At 50.2% G+C, this 21,491-nt stretch overlaps 4 protein-coding genes across 4 annotated transcripts; all 4 read right to left on the reverse strand.

Annotated features, from left to right (window-relative positions):
• Positions 1-131: 131 nt before the first annotated feature.
• On the reverse strand, positions 132-2,255 carry GIQ15_05581 (bZIP transcription factor CpcA; the record flags this gene model as incomplete). The annotated part of the gene is made up of 3 exons (XM_033552998.1): positions 132-823; positions 878-1,760; positions 2,235-2,255. 3 exons carry the CDS (start codon positions 2,253-2,255, stop codon positions 132-134), a joined length of 1,596 nt encoding a protein of 531 aa, XP_033404142.1.
• Positions 2,256-8,314: 6,059 nt separating this feature from the next.
• On the reverse strand, positions 8,315-10,422 carry GIQ15_05582 (uncharacterized protein; the record flags this gene model as incomplete). The annotated part of the gene is made up of 6 exons (XM_033552999.1): positions 8,315-8,788; positions 8,843-9,195; positions 9,262-9,624; positions 9,690-9,891; positions 9,944-10,142; positions 10,193-10,422. 6 exons carry the CDS (start codon positions 10,420-10,422, stop codon positions 8,315-8,317), a joined length of 1,821 nt encoding a protein of 606 aa, XP_033404143.1.
• Positions 10,423-11,931: 1,509 nt separating this feature from the next.
• Positions 11,932-15,555, reverse strand: GIQ15_05583 (sulfate transporter; the record flags this gene model as incomplete). The annotated part of the gene is made up of 6 exons (XM_033553000.1): positions 11,932-12,530; positions 12,589-13,210; positions 13,259-13,492; positions 13,545-13,744; positions 13,806-15,215; positions 15,306-15,555. 6 exons carry the CDS (start codon positions 15,553-15,555, stop codon positions 11,932-11,934), a joined length of 3,315 nt encoding a protein of 1,104 aa, XP_033404144.1.
• Positions 15,556-16,978: 1,423 nt separating this feature from the next.
• Positions 16,979-18,930, reverse strand: GIQ15_05584 (cyclohexanone monooxygenase; the record flags this gene model as incomplete). Its single annotated transcript, XM_033553001.1, has 7 exons — positions 16,979-17,467; positions 17,537-17,973; positions 18,031-18,177; positions 18,237-18,329; positions 18,381-18,590; positions 18,655-18,698; positions 18,767-18,930. 7 exons carry the CDS (start codon positions 18,928-18,930, stop codon positions 16,979-16,981), a joined length of 1,584 nt encoding a protein of 527 aa, XP_033404145.1.
• Positions 18,931-21,491: the final 2,561 nt, after the last annotated feature.

Raw genomic sequence — 21,491 nt, forward strand, 5'->3', positions numbered from 1 at the left:
CATAACATAACAAACCACCAACTGTGCAAGGTATGGTTACCCGATGAGCCTCGACATCAGTTCGGAGGCCCACGAGGGTAACCGTGAAGAGGAAATAGCAATATCAAGCAAACAATACGCTTCCCAAGCGATCAGCTAGCACCAGCAACACCCTTCCAGTGCTCGGTTTCCGCCTTGGCTCGCTCCAACTCGCTCTCCAACTCTGCAATTCGGCGTTCAAGCGACTCTTGCATCTCTACTTTTCGTGCTCTGGACTTTCTGGCTGCCTCAGTATTTCTGGCCCTCTTGACTGCAACGGGATCAGTTGGATCGACAGTGATTGGTGGCAGGGCGGCTTTCTCGCGAACTCGCTTGGAGACTCCAGACACAGATGAGTGACGGGACGAAACCGGACGAGCGTTGAGACGAGGTGATTCTTTTGGAAAGTTTTCGGCACGGGTGGCAGGCGAAGCAAAGACTTGTTGTTTGGGCAGAGGTGTGGGTTGAGTTGCGACAAAGGCTGGAGTTTCGACGACTTCTTCCGGGAGATGCATTGCGTCACCAGGGAAGAGTGAAGTCCATCCCTCGTGGCCTGGCAGGTTATCGTCCAAGTTCTCGAAGAGAGGGGATGTATCATGGCTGAAGGTTCCAGGAGACTCGAAGGAGGGCGTGCTTAGGTCGGTGAAGGAGGTGGAAGGTGGGCAGGAGGCATCCAACATCAGTTCCTGGGGAGAAACTGTCTTTGGCGCCTCCCTGAGGTTGGGAGTGTAGGATTGCATTTCCATGTTGATGATTTCTTCGTTGGTCATATCAAAGGAGGTGAAGTCAAGGAGGTCACCAACATCTGGAAGGCGGTTAGCAGTGTTCATACGACGAGAAGCAGCAGTGATAGACATACCCCCCGACATATTTGGGGTCGACATAACGCGAGGACGCTGCTGCGGACGAGTCTGAGACGGATACTGCTGATTCGAGAACAACGGCACTGGTGGGCGAGGAGAATGTGCAATAGAACGAACACGAGAATGTGCGATAGGCGAATAAGTGGCTGCCTGATTGTTGCTGTTCACAAGACGTCTAGGCAAGGCAGCAGTCGCGGCGCGCGATCTATGGGTAGTCAAAGTCGAGTTCAAGTAGGCTTCTCTCGCAGGCCAACTCTTGGGCTGTGCTGTCTGGGGAGGCTGCGGATCTGTCGGAAAGAGCAGGAAGTCTGGCGAGAGGATATTGCCGCTGTCGTTGTAGCTTGACTGGTGATTGTTTGAAGCCGGAGGCTGAGAGGGCTGGGGTTGGGTAGGCCATGATGGGCGTTGGTTATCCGTGGTGAACGACGTGGAGTCGAACTGGGGAATGGTGAAGGTTGTTGAGAACGCGGCGTTTGCACGAGACAAATCGGGAGATGCGTTCAGAGGTCCGTTAGGAGGCTCTGAAGGGGCGGTTGAGGAAGCGAAAAGGGTATAGGCGTGGGAATCCAACTTGGATGTCTCTTGAGAAGAGAGACCGGGCGAGCTTGAGCCAGCGTCTAGAAGGCCATCTTGCAGGTCTGAGAGAAGATCGAGTTCAGTGTAGGCGCGTATGGTTACGTCTGGGGGCTTGTTCAGTGATATCTGTACTTGATATCGCGTGTTTTGTGTCTCTTGTGTGTATGTGTATGGGGATGTGTGGAAGTGAAGATGGAGGAAGAGAGAAGAAGCGAGGTTGCGATATATAAAAAAAGACGAAAAGGGCGGGCGGGCGCGGCAGTAAAGGCCACCGCCTTCCCTATCGAGCGACCCGACTCCTCGCTAGTCCTAAAGCGGCATATCGTGGGTCTATACGTGTGAGTCACCGCCTTCCGGTCCCGTGATTGGTCAATGGCAGAAAACCCGCTTATCTTTAGTCAGCAAGAGAGGTCAAAGCAGCGCGACGAGGAAGAGTCGGAGAGACACGAGAGAAGATGGAGAGGAAGGGGAGGACGCGGGAGACGTGGATGACCAGATATCAGCGAGAGAGAAGGGCGAGGTGACGAGAAAAAGGCAGGAAGAAGGTGAGACCTATGGCGTGCGCGAGGAACCCGCAGAGAACGAGATGCGGCTCAGCGTCGGTTCAGCCTGGGAACACGAGCCAGGCAGCATCCCTCGCCGCAGCGCTCATACAGTACACCAGACTCGTGTCTATAATCCAGTCCATCTACAATACCTTTACTACTATGTCTATATCTACATCTATATCTATATCTATGTCAATGTCTATATCTATATGTCTGTCTATGTATATACTCCGAGGTCGGATGAAGTCATGTGCCGCGTTCCCGACAGGAACCTATGCCAAGCCATGCCAAGCCCATTCTAGGCTCCACCCTTAAAATAGTTCGCTTATATAAGATATATAACATAAGCCCTTACCTAATCAACGGGACCTGATGCTCCGTGGGGGGAACCCTGATAAGATGAGATAAGATGAGATACAAAGCAAAGGGAAAGCATCGAAAAGGTCTCGGATGGAGGCCGCAACCCCTCACGCTCTTTACATATATCCTCTACCTCAGGCTATATCAAGCCTATCTCTGAACATACACTGTCAGCGCCTGGCATGATACCCGTCGTGCGTCTCCAGCTACTAGATAGGTAGACACGCGACCATGAACGTCCCCTCGCCCTTGCGGCGGGCCCTGGTCAGCTACGGGCACCACCATGTCCGCCTCTTCTCCTGCTCAGCCAGGTACTATGAACAGCAGCAGCAGCAGCAGCAGGGCAGCCAGATCAAGACGACCCCGTACTCCTCCCTCACCGTCGGTGTGCCGCTCGAGTCATACCCGTCAGAACGCCGGGTCTCCCTCTCGCCCGCCAATGCCGCGTTGCTGCTGAAGAAAGGGTTCGGGCGTGTGCTAGTTGAGCGTGGAGCTGGTGCGGAGTCCCAGTTCACGGATAAGGCGTATACGGATGCCGGAGCGAGCCTGGTTGACCGTCGTGATGCGTGGGCGAGTGATATCGTGCTCAAAGTCAGGGCTCCCAGCGTCAATGGCAACGGCGGTGAGGTTGGCTTGCTGAAGGATGGAGCAACGGCGATATCCTTCCTCTATCCGGCCTTGAATAAGGAGGTGGTCGATGCACTGGCTAAGAAGGGGGTTACTTCCTTTGCCATGGATATGGTGCCTCGCATCTCTAGGGCCCAGGTCTTCGATGCTCTCAGGTAGGCTCTTGTACTCGATGCTGTATGTATACGCTAACTATCGCAGTTCAATGGCGAATATTGCTGGATACAAGGCTATACTGGAGGCATCAAACCATTTTGGAAGGTTTCTGCCTGGTCAGGTTACGGCTGCTGGGTGAGTACGCTTCATATCAGAGAGTGACAGAGACTGTATGAATGCTAACATGGAACAGCAAGGTCTGTCTTCGTATATTCTCCCATCTCAACCCTAGTTAATACCATAATAGATTCCACCCGGCAAAGTACTCGTTATCGGAGCTGGCGTTGCTGGTCTCAGCGCAATCTCAGCAGTAAGCTACCCAGTGTCGATCTAAGTATGTATATACTCACAAGATAGGCACGTCGTATGGGCGCCATAGTACGCGGATTCGACACCCGTCCCGCCGTCCGCGAACAAGTCCAATCTCTCGGCGCTGAATTCGTCGAGGTCGACTTCCACGAAGACGGTTCTGGAGCAGGTGGCTACGCAAAGGAGATGTCCAAGGAATTCATCGAAGCCGAGATGAAGCTGTTTCTCCAGCAGAGTCGCGAGGTCGACATCATAGTCACCACCGCCCTGATTCCTGGAAAACCTGCCCCAAAGCTGATTACGGAAGAGATGGTGATGGCCATGAGACCCGGTTCTGTCGTCGTAGATCTAGCGGCAGAGGCAGGAGGCAACTGCACCTTGACTAAACCCGGTGAACTTGTCGTGAGCCCCAATGGCGTTACTATCATAGGCTATACGGATCTGCCATCACGTCTACCCACGCAGTCGTCAACATTGTACTCGAATAATATCACCAAGTTCCTGCTTTCCATGGCACCGGTGGAAAAACAGTATGGTATCGACCTAGAAGATGAAGTAGTTCGTGGATCCATCGTCACCCATGCGGGTGTCATCTTACCGCCTGCACCAAGACCTGCTCCGCCTCCACAACCGGCCACGACCAAGACAGACGACGCTGCTGTCTCTGCTGAAACTGCAAAACTAGAGCTCACGCCCTTCCAGAAGGTGTCGAGAGAGGTCGCTACAGTTACCGGCGGGATGGGCACAGCGCTCATCCTAGGTAAATTCACCGGTCCCTTGTTTATGAGTAACGTCTTCACTGCCGGGTTGGCTGGGTTGATTGGATATCGAGTTGTATGGGGTGTCACTCCGGCCTTACACTCTCCGCTGATGAGTGTCACCAACGCCATTTCAGGTACGTACAACTCCTTCTCCTACTCTTATATAGATGGTTGGCTCATAGTGTTGTATAGGAATGGTTGGAATTGGTGGCCTATTCGTTATGGGCGGTGGATATTTCCCCGAAACTATACCCCAAGCCCTTGGAGCGTTGTCGGTCCTACTCGCTTTCGTCAATGTATCTGGTGGCTTCGTCATCACCAAACGCATGCTAGACATGTTCAAGCGTATGTCCATTCTATTCTTTCCTTATCAGTTTATATACCCCATACTAATGGCGTACAGGCCCTACCGATCCACCAGAATATCCATGGCTATACGCTGTTCCTGGTCTTCTGTTTGGAGGTGGATATATCGCGGCTGTCAGCACTGGAATGGCCGGTCTCATCCAAGCCGGGTATCTTGTCAGCAGCATTCTTTGCATCAGTACGTCCAATATTCCCTAATCACGATGCACCTGGCTTCCGCTAACTAGATAGGTTCTCTCTCCGGCCTTGCATCCCAAGCTACTGCACGCGCAGGCAATTCACTTGGTATACTAGGTGTGTCAACAGGTATACTGGCCTCGCTGGTTGCTGTTGGCTTCCCCCCTGAAGTACTTGCCCAGTTTGTCGGACTGGCTGGAATTGGAGGTTTGGCAGGTTAGTTCATCCCCTACTTAACCCTGAGTCTCAGGGGCCCTGTTAACGATGACACCATGTAGGTGCCATGATTGGTCGTCGCATTACTCCAACCGAGCTGCCGCAGATGGTAGCAGCACTGCATTCCGTCGTTGGTTTAGCTGCAGTCCTCACTAGCATCGGAAGCGTGCTCGCTGATATTGACGCCGTTACAACTCTACACCTCGTCACCGCTTATTCAGGCGTGGTCATAGGTAAAGCATCCTTTCTTCACCTTGTCTTGGTCACCAGATCTAGGAATATCTAACCGATCAATTGAATAGGTGGCATCACATTCACTGGCTCCATTGTAGCATTCCTGAAACTATCAGGCAAAATGTCCTCTAAACCACTAGCTTTCAGGGGTCGACATGTTCTAAACTCTTCCCTACTGGGAACCAACATGGCGCTTATGGGAGGGTTCATAACGATGGCCCCCGGCGCTCCATTGGTGGCTGCTGTTTGTTTATCGGCTAGTACCATTCTCAGTTTCGTCAAGGGGTTTACCACCACCGCCGCCATTGGAGGTGCTGATATGCGTATGTCCTTCTTTCCTCGTCTCTACCGGGGAAACCACGCTAACATATAATATAGCTGTCGTGATAACGGTTCTAAACGCGTATTCTGGCTTCGCTCTCGTGGCGGAAGGATTCATGCTTAATAACCCGCTCCTTACCACGGTTGGATCACTGATTGGTATCAGCGGTTCTATCCTTTCGTATATCATGGTTTGTTCCGCTGTGCTCACGTATTCCAAAGCTATATAATAATCTGACTTACTTATCTAGTGTGTTGCGATGAACCGATCCCTAACCAACGTGTTATTCGGTGGGATATCATCCCCCAACCAAGCCCAATCAGACCACCAGATTGAAGGAAAGATTACGAAGACCTCCATTGAAGAGACGGCAGACACCCTCGCGAATGCAGAAAGCGTCATTATCGTATGTTGACCCTGACCGATGGCATCGTTAGCCAAGTTAAAGAATAGCTCGAACTAATGTTAACTTTTAATAGGTCGTTGGATATGGTATGGCTGTGGCGAAAGCTCAATATGCCATTTCAGAAATCACACGCATGCTGCGCGCTAAGGGTGTCAAGGTGCGATTCGCCATTCATCCTGTTGCAGGCCGTATGCCGGGACAATGTAACGTCTTGCTTGCAGAGGCTTCCGTTCCATATGATAGTAAGTACCGCCATATTCTCCAGATTCTACATAAGTAGATGGTGAGTCTGTGCTAATTCGTGATTCTAGTCGTGCTCGAGATGGACGAGATCAATGACGACTTCAGCGACACCGATGTCACGCTTGTCATTGGAGCCAACGATACCGTCAATCCCATTGCTCTCGAGCCTAACTCGTCTATTGCGGGAATGCCTGTTCTTCATGCCTGGAAGAGTAAGGAGGTCATTGTCATGAAGCGTGGCATGTCTAGCGGATACGGTACGTGGCTGTCTATCTGACGATATCGATAGAGTTACTGTTTACTGACTTCCCTATAGCCGACGTGCCTAACCCAATGTTCTACATGCCCGGTACCAAGATGTTGTTTGGAGATGCAAAGACATCTTGTGATGGTGAGTTATACGTTCATCCCATGGCTAGATCGAAAGCATATACTGACGTATTACAGCCATCCAACATGCTCTCGAAGCACATAAGTGAAATCGCCCGCTACTTACTTCCTTACCTTGCTTTCCGGGATATAAACGGACGCGCGTGTTTTTTAACCACCCAATAGATCAGCTAGATCACTTGTATAAAGACCGCGATACAGACAAGAGATCTCTTTCATTGTCGTTGTAGAACCCTTCCCAGACATACTAAAGCACGATTTTAAAGAGGCCTGCTTGTCGTTAAACCAACCACTGTCCCGGTTGCATTACAGTTATATTTCCTATTTCTGTCGCGGATTTGCTTTTGTTTCCCTTTCTCTCTTATTTCTCATACCCATGATCTGACCTAGTTGATATTTATCGAAGGAGTAGCTACTTGATCTATATTCTTGTCGTCACTTTTCCATAAATAACATATTAACCGGTTTAAACACGCTATTACTCAATACAGTTTCCTTCTCCCGCCTACATGCTTGGTCTCAATCAACCCGTATATACAGCTCGTTTCACAACCGTTTTTCTTACGATAAGTATGCATGAACAGATACAGGTAACTGTATTTGCCAATGAATGAGCTGCATCCAGCACGCCCACAATATAGACAGGCAGCCGGACAGGTAATTGTGGCATGATCTGATGCAAATACGGCGGCAAGGATGTCCGGGGAACCCAGAGCCTAGATGCCGTTTTCTAGGCATGGGCTTGCGTCATTCATTCTGCAGGCGTATCTATACAGGCAATTCCGGAAAGGCTACTTAGATGAAGTACCTCTCTTAACGGGCTGGCTATAAGCAGGGGCCAAACGGATAATACGGAGTGTAATCTTGTAGCGAGATATCCGGATTTCTACGAGTTAATGACGGGACGAGTAATTAGTAGGATTTAGAGGGAGGTTAGATAATTTAGGGGGTATGAGTATGCATGAATGTGGATGCAATTTGAGCTAGTCGTTGACAAACATTACACTGAATAGAGAGAATATATATGCATTCCAAAGCCCAAGGAGCCCAGCTAGCGAACGAACGGGGTAGAATGGGATGGATGGAGGGATGCGTAAACGACTGTGTTCGTTCCAAACGCATATATCGATCACAACTTGAGTACGAAATACGAATCAGAGGCATCAAAGTCACAACTTACATCAAGAGAAAAGAAGATGAACAGAAGAAGAATTATGCAATGGAACTAAAGTAATTAATTAACAAAACAAAAAAACAAAACGGTATGATTTGGGTATCGGGGTATCGGGATCGGGTATGGGTATCATTCACGTCCACCTCGTCTTTTTTTATTTTTATTAAAATTCCCACAAACACAACGACGCATCACTGTACCGTGAAGTGAAATTCCGGAAGGAGTGACGAGATAGTTAGTAGCGGTGGAATTCGAATTGGATGGATCGAGCCAGTAATTAATTAGACAAGAACAGCAAAACATAGGAAACGGAACAAAAAAGGATAGGAAACGGAGACAGATATTAGAGTGGGGTTTGAGGGTTTGGATTAATTTTTTGGGATTGGGAAATCGTTGCCATGCTCGTTAAATTGGCTGGGCTGTGGTTGGGATTGTTTGATGGCGGGACAATTCGATGTTTTTTCTTTTTCGGTTGATATCGTTATGCTGTAGACAAACCAGGACAGTGCATGTACCGCTGGTCCCACCATTTTTCGATCTCAACGGAGCTCGTCCTGGCGTCTGCTCTTCATGCGGCGGTGGGGACGGGTTGAGTGGCAGCGACAGGAGCAGGCTCGGAAGAAGCTGGGGCCTCGGTGGTCTTGGACTCCTCACCGTTGACGGCCTCCTCGGTGGTGGTGACGGGGGCTTCGGTGGTGGATGGCTCCTCAGCGATGGGCTCAGTCTCGGTGGTTGGGGAGACGGCGGGCTCCTTCTCCTTCTTGACGGCCTTGCTGGGCTTGCGGAAGATACCGCCGAGCTGAGCGAGGCTGCCGGACTTCTTGGTCTCGCCTTCAGAGGTCTCACCCTCGACTTCGGCCTTCTTCTCCTTCTTGCCACCTAGGGTGCCGAAGAGGGAAGTGCGGCGCTTCTCCTTGAGGCCAGGGGCGACAGAGTCAACGGCAGCGGTGACGGTCTCGTCAGCCTTGGTGACGGCCTCATCGACCTTCTTCTCAACGGTCTCTGGGACGGTGGTCTTCTCAGACTTCTCGGCCTTCTTGTCCTGCAGGTATATTAGCAATTGGCAGATGGATCAGTAGATTAGGACCAGACGTACATCAGTCTTCATCTCCTTCTTGATGAAAGAGAGGAACTTGTTGGAGGAAGAGGTAGGAGTGGTGATCTCCTCGGCCTCCTTTGGCTTCTCGGCGGCCTCATCGGCAGGGGCGGTGACGGTCTCTGGCTTGATGGGCTCAGAGGTGGAGGCGTCAACTGGGTCTCCGAGCTGAGGAGCAGTGCTGGAGACAGCTGGGGTCTCAGCAGCGACCTCCTTCTTGGCCTTCTCATGGTCCTCCTTGGGGAACTTCTGGAAGAAGTTGCCGAAGAGAGAAGCACGCTTGGACTTCATGGGAGTCTCGGTCTTCTTCTCCTCGACCTTCTTCTCTTCAGTCTTTGGCTCTTCAGCGGGAGCTAAAAGAGTGAAACCATGGTTAGCAATGGTCAGACGAACTCAGAAATTATGATTGATTTGCTTACCATCAGTGACTGGCTCGACGGCAGCGGGAGTCTCGGTAGCCTCAGGCTCGGCAGTGGTCTCAGTAGCAACAATAGGAGCAGCGACGGCCTCAGCATCGTCCTTCTTGACCTCCTTGTCTTCAGTCTTGTCTTCTTCCTTCTGCTCTTCCTTCTTCTCCTCTTGCTCTTCCTTCTTTCCGAGGAAGTTTCCGAAGATGCTGGCACGCTTGCGGGATTGAGAGCGGCTCTTCTTGTCCTCCTTCTTCTCCTCCTTTGGCTCGACAGCGGACTCGACAGCCTTGGTAGCGTCGTCGGTGGCCTTCTTGGTCTCGTCAGTCACCTTCTTGGTGGCGCCAGCAACAGCGGCGACGACTGGGACCTTGGCTGTGTGAAAGTTAGTACCCCATCTAAAAAAAATAAACTTCACAACGGCGGTGGTGTTTACGTACTGAACTTCTCGAGCTCGCCCTTGTAACCTTCACTGGCGACGATCTCTTCCTTGGCGGCCTTTCCTTCAGCGGCCTTGGCCTCGATGGCAGCGATCCAGCTGTCGCGCTCGTCGGCAGTGGCGGCCTGGAAGGTGTGCTTTTGGCCGTGGAGCTTGAAGATGAACTCGTTGTGGCCGTCCTTGGTGACGTCGGAGATGTCGCTCTGTCCATGTCAGTTTCAGCTATGCCTGTCGTTTGAGCAACAGGAGACCTACCAGGTTGATGATACCAGCAGGGCTGGCCTTGTCCTCGGCGCGCTTGGCGAAGAAGAGGAGACCCTTGCCGGTCTGGCTGGCCCAGGCGGCGTTGGGGTGGGCGACGCTGAGCTTTTCGTTCTGGAAGTAGGAGCTGAGAGACTTGCTCTCGACGGCCTCTTCGCTGAACCAGAAGTATCGCTTTACGAATCGGAAGCTCCTATTCCTATTAGCTTTCATCTTGTATCATCGTATATAGAAGACACTTACTTGACGAGTCCAGGGGCCTTGTAGCCGAGCTGGCCATCGGTGGCTGGGACGACCTCCTTGGTCTCCTCCTTGGCTGGCTCTTCGGCAGTCTCCTCAGCCTTGACGGGCTCCTCGACGGCGGGTGTCTCGGTGGCTGGCGCCTCGACAGCTGGGGCCTCGGTGGTCTCTGGGACGACGGCGGCTGGGACGACGGCGGGCGTCTCCTCGGTTTGTTTTTGGACTTCAGACATGGTGATCGTGTCGTGTCGTGAGAAATGTGCGTGTGTGTGAGAGAGGGAGGAGTATTAAAGTAGCTAGAGGTCTCGAAAACGGGGTATCTCGGGTATCACGAAGAAGCGAAAAGGCGGCAGAGGAAATTAAAATAAGGGCGGGCGGCGGGAAGATAGTTAAGGAGGAGGGCTGGTTATTATTAGGGGGAAGTAAGCAAGCAAAATGGTATCACTGGGTATCACGCAAGAAGAGAAGTGAAGTTCAAGATAGAAAAGTGAGAGAGAGAGAAGAGGAAGAAAAAGAGGAGGAGGAAGAGAAAGGGCGAGGTCTGATTAATATTTGCGACCGGATAAGGGGCAGAAGCTGCGAGATCTCGTGATGCGCTCTCCCTTTTAAACCCCCTTTTCCATGTCATTACAATACGGTATTACCACCACTACACCACCCACAAAAACTACCCACTCTAGCTACACTTGGGCTAGCACAGCACTGTTAAGTAGGCGGTATATAGGTATGATCAGCGTATGTAAGTTACATGTACGTGACGTTACATACATGCCATACCGACCTGATACCCTCATCATTACACATCTTACTCCGTACACACTTTACCCTTTACATCTTACTCATATTTAGGGCGGAGGCATAGATACAGCCACGCATAGTCTGCAGTGCCGCCATCGAAGATCAGTGACGCAGGTACATCGCCCGCGTGTATGTAGTGTATATAGTGTGTATGTGTATTGAGACAAGCCCCTGAGCACGTGACTCCTCCTTTTCCTCTTGCGGTGGATCCGCCTTGGCATCAGGTCACATGGTCTCTATTTCTCTTTCTCTTACTTATACTTATACCTCGTTACTTCTATACTTATATCTTCTGCTTATTACCTCTGCTTCTATAGCTACTCCTGCTTCTGCTTCTACTCTACTGACGGACAGGCCGAGGCAGTGGCAAGTGTAAGATGTAACGTATTGACAGTGGAGACGCACGGGAGAGTCTCGTTTGCTGTCATATTAAATACTGCTATCGCGTAATAGTGGAAACAGCCGTCGTTCGCCAGTTCGTTAGCTGCCCCTTTTCTCTCCACGCAGCGCGCTAGGCATGGGTAGCTGTGGCCTTGTCACTGGCAGGCCTGCTCCAATAGGCCTGCGCAGATAGGCCCCTGCGCCAGTCACTCCTCGCTAGTCCTGATACTTCGCTTGGGAGAGCAGTCATGAGTGCGGAATATTGATGTATTGTGTATGTACAGTATGTACAGCATGGTAGGGATCGAGGAAATGAGCACCCCTGGCTGCCCTATCGCCGATAGCAGTGAACTGATGGGGAGAGTGCAAACTCAATTGAGGGCCGGCAGTCCACTCCGGAGAGCTGCAATCAGCGTGTGGCTGTCAATACGTATCTAAAATGAGCTGTTAGAACCCGGCGATCGTACAGGGGTGGAGCTGCCCCGTCGTCCAATGGTGCGTGCAGGAGGAGAATAAAGACCGTTTCCCGTGCAACGAGATAAGGCCTTACAGTATGGAATAACTTACGAGGTGATGCTCTCTGTCCGCTCCGCCGTCAGCTTCAGACACACCTTCATCATCTCCAGCGCAACCGTTGGCTCCTTGACCTGTAGTGCCTCCCACTCCTTCGTCCCAATCATCCAGACCACGCAGTCCCGCTCTGCCCGGACGGTTGCAGTCCGGCTTGTTTCGCCGAAAAATGGTAACTCGCCACACGGCCGGCCTGCGACCATGAGCTCAAAGTAGCTCCTGCCCTGCTGCGTGGCGTACTCCGCGCGTAGCATGCCTGATTCCAGCAGGTAGAAGTGGCTGGGGTAGTCGTTGTCGCGGTACAGGACGGAAGAGGCTGGGAACTCGGCGCGGGTGAAGTACGGGCACGCGGGGAGCCAGAACTCGGCGGGTTTGGTGCTTAGGCCCTGGAACGTTTGCAGCATCAGGTGGAGGGGCTGTTGCTGCTGTTGCGCTGGGGATAGGCGTTTGTGTAGGATCTTGCCCGAGCGGGAGTCTTCTGCCTCTTCGCGGAGGAAGTTGGAGGCCAGCTGGTGCAGGTAGTAGCCGCGCGGGGAGTTGATGGCTGTAGCGTCAGCTGCGAGGGTTTGGCCGTGGGCCTTGTTGTACGGTCCTTCAACATTCGTTAGCATACCCCCTTAGTTTATACATTAGCAAAGGGGACGACTTACGCAAGTTTCCTTCACCCGGGGATGGAGAAGGTGACTCTTTGTGATCGTGGATAGCCTTCAACGACTCGTTCTCGCAGTACTCCAGCGCGGAATTCAGGTCCTGGAATATCTCTACCTTGTCATCCAGCCCGAACAGCCCGACGTTCTGCAGACTCGTGGCTACTTCGCCTGTGATATCCAGCCCACACACAATCATGTGCACCCCTTTCTTCTTCAATATCCTGTTCAGCCTCGTAAATGCCTCGGCGGCTGAGAAGTCCAATCCGTTGACATACGAGAAGTCCAGTATCAAGAATCGGATGGGTCGTTCACTGAATGCTTCTGCATCCACCAGCCCGCGTATCCGTTTCTCGACGCTGACGATGGTGCCGAAAAAGAGAAAGCCGGCGAGCTTGATGACGAATGTCTGTTTTCCCGCTTCCCGGAGGAAACGGGCGTGCAGAGGGTGCCGCCGGACGGTGGAGAGTGCAACCTGGCCAGTGTATGTTGCGGTTATGGCAGACTTTTGAGATGTTTGCGCAACGAAGTTGACACATGCGAGGATGATTCCCACAAGGATGCCAGTCACAAAGTCCCATGCTCCCATAGTGACGACGATGGCTACCACCTGGTTCACGTTATCCTGTTAACCAACCAGTGAACTATAGTAAGTAAACAGGTGAGCACTTACCGTCAAGTATTCAAGTCTATGCAGCTTCCCCCACGTATCAACCAGAGCTTCCTCCATAAGCTCAATTCCAAGCATATAAATCAGAGCGCCTACAACCATAATCGGAATGTATCCCACAACCCCAGGCCCGATAATCAAAATGCCAAACGTGCCAATTGCTAGCATAATTCCGGCCAGCCGGTGATTGCCTCCACTGGCTATGAAAAGGAGACTGTTTGTGTACACCAGGTAGTTCTATGCTGTTCGTTAGCCATGGCCAAGTAGGTAGGCGGAAATGGAACCATACCTGCACACTACCTGCAAACCCGGAAAAGACATTGGATATCCCATGTGAGACTAGCTCTCGATCTACATTGAGATGGTCCTCGCCAGTCGAGATCCCCAGCGCGGGAACGTTAATAGGGACGTGAAGAATCCCAAAGAAGGTCAGGGCAAACATTGCAGGGACAGTTTCCGCGAGTGCGGACCAGTTAACAGCAGAAAAATCTATACCACTATTAGCATCGCCTGTGGGTTAAAATGAACTGTGTAGCTGGGTGGGACTTACCGTATAACGTATAAAAATGGTACCATGGCTGTGACGATGCAGGCGCATAAAAAACCCATCCACCCTCCCTCAACGCATCCATAGATATATCAGATATAAACTTGACAATGTAAAAACCGGCTGCAATAGCCAAAAAATAACCGCAGAGCAAAAAGTTAGACTGCACGTATCGCTTCAAAACAAGGAGACCAATGGCTAAAAGTAATGGAACCGTCCAAAGGGAAATAGTGTCAAGTTGGAAAAGTTTCTGTAACGTTTCAAGATTGTACTCTAGATTCCCTGATAGACGTGCGGAGACTTCAATGCCTGTAACGACGAGAAACCAGCCCACGCCACCGATGCAGCCGATCAGGATATGGCGGGGGAAAAACCCGATCAGGGCACCGAGTCGGCATGCTCCCATCGCAAAGAATACGGCCCCGGTGAGAACAGCGCTTAGAGAAAACGCGAGGATCGTGGTTGCATAGACGGCTCGCGGGTCATCTTCACCCACGCGCGCGAGGATTTGCATTGCCATTTTATGGAAAAAAGGGACGACCTCGATCATTTCTGCGCCAACACCACCTTTGAATGCTGAGCCACCACAGGAATAGACTATTTGTGAGATTATGGTGCTGACGTAGAACATAGAGATTCCATCCGCGCCCATAGAGGAGAAAATCGGCTCACCCAGTGGGAAAAGGATCATGCCGTAGGAGAGGGCATCTAAGACGTTGAGCAGTAGGCCTAGGAAAACAGCTGGTAGGAGGCTCATTGGGAGCTCTACGCCATTTTCGTAGATGGCTTTCTTGCTCCACGTCCGTGGGCGGCATATATTCTTGGCCCATTTGGGAGGATTCGAAATAACCCATCTACCAAAGCCTGCTATATCTGGCCTGTGAGGTCCAATTTCCTCGAGCTCGTCGGACGTGGTGCCATATTTTGAGCCACTCTGAATCCGAATCAAGGGTGCCTGCTCTGGATCTAGATTTGCGGGTATAGATGTAACTGGGCGACGACCAAATGGTCCCTCCTCGTCATCGTCGTCGTCGTCATCGTCGGACATTGCTCGTCTCCGCCCCGACTGTACGGGGGCACTGGTTGACTTGGTCAAGGGATTTGTAGGAGACGATCGTAGCATTGCAGTCAGGGCAGACTCGCCAACGTAAGAGGGCAATGCTGATCCTCGAGGGGTAGTAGGCTCGGATCTCTCTTCAATTGCCTCTGGTCGAGACCGAGAGCGGGTAAGGCGATCTGACACCCCATCTGCAAGCCAATTGTCCCTCGCGTACGGCGCCCCCGTCGACGTAGATAGATCGCTGGCATAGCCAGAAAGCGACTTGTGGCTAATTGACTCTGCATCGGATAGGGCCAAAGATTCTAGTTCCGCGGTTCGTTCTCGGACTCCCTGGGAGGAGTACTGTGCATTGTCTAAATAAAAGGATGACGGGTCAGCTTCGTTTTTTTTTTTTTTTTTTGTTGGCAGCGTAAGCCTATTCACTGTTAAATGCTAGTTCTCACCTAATGGTCCATGGAATGTTCGATGGTAGAATGATCGTGTAGGTGTTTTCTCGCTAACAGAGATACGACGGCGTATCGACCCTCCATTTGAAGCGTCTGGAGCTTGTAAGAGGTCTGGGTTGTTGCCCGTGGCCGTGGCCGTGGCACTCTGTCTCCGGTCAAAAGAATCCCTCAAGAAGCTCAGGTTAGACAAGGTCGAAGACCGACGCCTGCCAGTGATCGGACTATCTTTCCCCTTCCCTCCATCCATTATGTCGTTCTGTTGATGTAAACACGGGGCATCCACACGCTTCCCGCGACCCAACAAAGCGAATGGGCACTCGATAATGGGGGATCTAAGGGCCGAATCTTAGGCCCTATACCAAAATCTGTGGTAGATTCATTCTAGTGAAAGTCATTGAGGGGAAAAGATGTACAATCCAACGATGGCGGCCGTGATCTCGAATGCCCCCCTCTCTTGGTGGTCTTGTGATAGCTCCAGGACCTAGGCAGGCCGAGCAAGGAATGACGCAACGGGGCTAAGGGAGGTACCGGGGTTGCCGCCAACTTCTGGGCGAAAATCGAAGTATCTTTTTTGACCCGCCGCTTGGAGCGCTCAGTAGGCAAACAACTTAAGGGCACGTCAACTCTTGAGTAAGGCAGATCTGATGCGATGCGAGGAAGGGGAACCTCATCGACCATCCCTTGAGGCCTGTCCTGTCTCACATACTTGTCAATATCAACCTGTCCCTGGCGATAAGATAGCTCGGATAATCCTGGATTGTGGCGACCACACGGCAGATGCATGGGCTTTGACACTGCGCTAGTCGAGAACTCTAGCTAGGCGCTGGCGATACGATCTTCGACCTTCTCAAAGGGTCGCCTTCGGTCGTGGGAGGTGATAACGATATCTGACCATGTCCTCTAAAGTCGAACGGGCGTCTACAGCTTTGGAACTGTCAATATCCAACCCTTTCTCCGTTAAAACGCGAAGTTGAAGTTGAAGTTGAAGTTGATACGCCAAGACTTTCCTTATCTAGGTTTCTTGGCATTGTTTGGGGGATGACTAAGCTACACGAGCCTCATTTAGTCACGTGTTTATCTGACGTCCTTCAACTTGAACAACTTGAACATTTTGACATGGCCATCTTGATATGCAAAGATGAGAAGTCATAGCTGTATCAGCTTGATTGAAGTCGTGGCAGGAGTTCGATGGCTTAGGAACGCAGGTTCGAGGTACTGTTGTATGTATCCAGCTGAGATGAGTCGTCGATGCCACTGATATTACCTTTAGGTCCAACCATGGACGCCAGACCTTCGAGATATGAAAACGACTCCGTTTCAAGGCTGGTATAGCGACGATATTAGTGATATCTTTAGTGAGGGAAGACTGTGGACGTCAATGGGGTAGAATATGCGGATGCAGGAACACCATGCGTCCGTATCTAAGATATGGTGGTGCAAAGATCTAGTTCGGTCTTTGATATCCCGAGACGGCCTTTCACTGGCTACAAGACCAAGACTCCCAATATCTGATTATATTGATAATAAACTAATTGTCAATTCTCAAAACAAACATGGTACGACGTTGATAGAGAGCTGACTAAGTAAGCTTTTAGAGCCTCTTCGTATTTATTTGAGACTGAACTGACAGCAAACCAATGACGCCATCAACGACTGTTCAACGTGGAATTCTAGTCAATATGATATGGGACGTCCTCGTTACGCAAGTATGCCACCGCATCGTCCCACCGTCCTTCTACTTCGGCTGCCGTACGCCCGTTCTTGAGGAACGTCCACATGTTACTATTTCGATACTCAAACCTGTAGTGTTCAAAGCGTGGCGTCTGCAGTGTCTTGAGCATATGGACCAATGATCCTGCCCAGAGCATTACCGGGCCATCGGTAGTGTTGTTTTTATACCAACTCTTACATTTTTCTCCCCACACCGATCCGCTGTGCCAGGCATCGAAATAATCGTTGAGCTGCTGCGTTACATCCTCGCGAACCTCCATCGCTTTGACCTGGTCATCGGACATCTTGGCAATGCATTTCATTGCATACTCTATTTGTGCCCCGATGGATGGCATCGCACAGCCCAGAGCCCAGTTTCCTCGTGGACCGTTAATATGGAAGTAGTTGGGGAAATGTGGAGTTGTTGTTGCAAGGTATGGCTTTGGTAACTGGTAAGACATTAGGTATCAGTCATGCCTGCATGCAAAATTATCAAGGCACCTGGGTATTCATATTACCGGATTCCACCAGTCGCGGATTGACAGTCCATTCACCCCGTATAGAGAGCTGGTTGGGATAATCATCTTCTTCAGCTCCTCGTGTCCAGGACCCATTCGAGAGTCCATTCTCTCAGCCCACTCCTTCTTCGCCTCCTTGTTTATCTCTGAGCCACTGAGAAAGAAGGCAAACTCGGATACTTCTGCCTTTTCAAGAGCGCGTCTGTATTTGAGTAGCTCCGCCTGATTGTCTTTTGCAAACGTCTCCTTTTCTTTAGGAGAATAAATATATTGGTTGGCTGCATTCTTTCGGTGTGGATTTTCGGCAGTACCCTGGACATCGCTCTGCTCTTGACTGCTAGTCGCTTGTTCAACCTTTGAGCGTTCTAGAATATCACTTGCGGACGGTGGGCAAACCCAAAGGGGACTTCTCATGCAAACGTAAAGCTGGGACGCCACTTATGAGCGGATTAGCGGTGCTAAGTTCTCAGCAAGTATGATGCATATTGGCTTACCCTTTTGCATCTCAGGTACAACTTGCACTGAACTTGAACCGCCCCCAATAACTGCAATGCGCTTCCCTTGTACCTCCACGTCCTTTTTCCAGGCCGCAGTATGCATCAAGGGGCCCTTGAATGAATCGAGACCTGGAATGTCCGGCCCTGTTCGCTCGCTTCAGTTTCTAGCCCGTCCACTTTATTCTTCGACGTTATCTACTTACACTTCCACTTATTTGAAACCCCACTTCCATTAATCAACGCATGGCACCAATCTTCCGTCGTTTTGCCATCCTCACCTCTCAGCTGCACAATATCTACTTCATGTCAATCTCTGAATAGGGTGATGACTGGAACTCTTCACTCACACTGTCCCAAATTTCCATCCCAGGTTGCTGAGATGACTTCGGTATTGAACCGGAAGAAGCCTTGGAGCTCGTGTTTTTCATAAAACCGACGGAGGTACCCTTCGATCTCATCTGATGGCGCGTAAAAGCTACCCCAATCGGGGTTCCCTTCAAACGGATATGTATAGACATGGGCAGGTATGTCGCACGCACATCCTGAAGAAGAGAAAACTGCCGTCAGAAAACTGTGACAGAATGACTTCTTGGATCAAGAATTAAAGGTTCGGCTGTATACCGGGATATTTGTTCTCCAGCCAGGTTCCACCGATGGTCTCGTTCCTAACTTCTGACTTAATTTTTGATCCCACAATCTTGACTTTAAAGCGAGATATTATGAATGCTCATACTTCTCATAGCAAGTCAGGTCATAGTTCCTCAGCAGCTTCTTGGCCTTGTATGCTGTTAAAATCCCGCTTGCTCCAGCTCCAATATGGATAATTCGAATACGAGCTGGATTCGAGTGTGGTTGGTCTGGAATCTCCAGTGAGCTCGGCTTAACAGACCCCATCATCGCAAACTTCCTAATACCTGAATTGGGCAATGAGGAGACGAAGAACTTTTGTCTTGGGGGCGGCTTCAGAGTTCCCGAGCACTGAGAGGGCGTGAGTCACCCAACCTTTACTTCATGAATCGTGAAGTGACCTAGGCTAAAAAAAGAAACAGTGATTGGCTAAATAAGCCACATAGTACAAGCCTATCTGTATCGGAACTAGGTAGTATTTCGTCTATCGTCTACCTTGTACAGTCTGGTATTTCCCTGGACTTATTAGATCTATAAGGTAACTCTCCATTCCCACGCAATATTTAGATATTTTTATAGTAAATCTTTAGCTATAGCCTTTTCTTGATTCTATACAGACCTTATATACTCCGTAGAGAATGCAAATATATATTTAGGGAAGACTTCTGCAGACATCTTTGTAAAGCTTGGTGGATCGGGCGTTGGTCAAATAAGCGCTAGTTCTCGGGCCGCCCCGGTGTTATTTATAGTTAAACATATTTAGTGTTTGGCCACGCTCAGTGATTCATTATGATTCATAGCGGCTCATCCATCGAAGCCAATGAGAATAGATAATTGCGGGTGGATAGGGCGAGAAGCCGCGGTAGAGCTTCAAGACGAAGATATATATACCACGAGCCCATCCTTACGTTTATTGAGTAGTTGACTAACATCCATTTGGTTCAAGTTGATTACCAGCATCTAGCAAAAGGCTTTCAAGCTTATATACCCAGTTACTACACGACCAAGTACCCGTATACCGCCGAAATTCACGACACCGGAGCAGCCTGTGCCGAACATCTACTAGCAATGGATGATAAATTTCCTTCTTTTTGCAGGTTATGCAATCTACCGCTAACCAGCTCGAATGCGTGGCGACAGCACGCAAAGAGTGAATGGCAGTGAGTGTCAATCTTTCATCAGAAAGGAAGAGAGCTGATATTTATATTGAAGTGTATACAATCTTCGTCTGCGAATAGCAGAGCCCGGGAGCGTTGTATTACCTCCGCCATCAAGCACAAAACGGGCGGTGGATGTGAGCAGAGGTCCCAGTTTCGAAGCTGCATCAAATGAATCAGATGAATCAGATGAAAGCGATATAGACAGTTCTGCAGCGCCGGAATTTAATCCCGAGCAATGTTTATTTTGCTGCGAGACAAATACCACTTTCGGTGACAACCTTATGCACATGTCCAAAATGCACAGTTTCGTGATACCATATCAAGACGACTTGATCGTTGATATTGAGACGCTTCTCAGGTACCTGCACCTGGTCATTTACGAATATCGCGAATGTATCCTATGTGCCACGCGCCGGAGAACTATCAAAGGCGTTCTTCACCATATGACGGCCAAGGGTCACTGCCGATTCAACCTCTCCTCAGACATCACCGAGTTTTATAAGTCTCTTGAGCCTAACGCTCGAGTGTTAAACAAAACTGCGCCTGCAGTTAACACATCGCTGCGATTAGCATCAGGCAAACTTCTAAATCATCGTGCTCGTCCAAGCGAACTAGCCGTGTCGAGAAAATCTCACCAACCAGTGGAGCGAGGCGTAGAATTTACGACCTTGCCATCGGCAGCACCAACAACTAGGCCGGAATTTGGCACAACTCGAAATAATGATACTTCACCGACATCATGTACCCAGTTGTCACGACTTAGCCGAGGAGACCAGCGAGCTCTAGCTCATCTTTCAAACCCTGAAGTTCGATCGTTGCTTGCCATCAGGGCCAAACATATCGATCAGTCAAGACGAGAGGAGACGCATGCTAAACTCAAGCTTGAGAAGGCTGGGAATACCACGTTGACAGCCCACTTTAGAGCTGATACCTCTAAACGATTCAGAGGCCCTTGGGGGTAGGCGAGCAATTATGGGAATGCGGAAATGTACAGTAGTTTTTATTTACGGGGAGATTATAATATAGGAAAGGGTGGAAACTCAGCGTGTAGAGAGATTCTCCACCGGAAGTTTACCTTGGTCACAGTTATTAGGTGCATCTATTAAGAATCTAGAGATCTTACATAAATTTCAAAACAAGTAATAGTTGTTCCTGAGGCATTCTTCAAACTGCAAGAAATGCCACACTGCCCGGTTCTAGAGCAAACCAGAAAAATATGTATAAGACCGGTTCCTAAATGCGGTCGGGAGTTTCCTCCGAAACTTTCTACTTCATGCAATGTCGGCCACGGACATGCTGAAACTAGATATCGGGTTCGATCGCCTCTCTATCTCCAACCCGATGAAGATTTTCCCCAACTCCAGTTTCTTCAAGGAGAAACAGCTGCGTGCGCTCTCTAATCTGGATCACCCCATATTGTAGGTGGACAGGGCAAGCAACCACTCAATGATATAACTCGACTGGTGTTGCCCCTATCTAGGCACGCCTATATCCGTGCAGGAGTTGCACGATGTTAGTATGGCCTTGATATAAAACCGACCCCATAGTGAATAACTGGTCGGCCTCCGGTACGTAATAGGCTGGCGGTCTCTTGAGATTCTGGGGGCTCATAAATTTTGCATTATCGGCTTCCCTTGCATCGAGATTGATTGAGTGACTGGCCCCATGGAT

Source organism: Arthroderma uncinatum (genome assembly GCF_011692745.1).
Source record: "Arthroderma uncinatum strain CBS 119779 chromosome Unknown scaffold4, whole genome shotgun sequence".
In the NCBI taxonomy this organism is placed as follows: domain Eukaryota; kingdom Fungi; phylum Ascomycota; class Eurotiomycetes; order Onygenales; family Arthrodermataceae; genus Arthroderma; species Arthroderma uncinatum.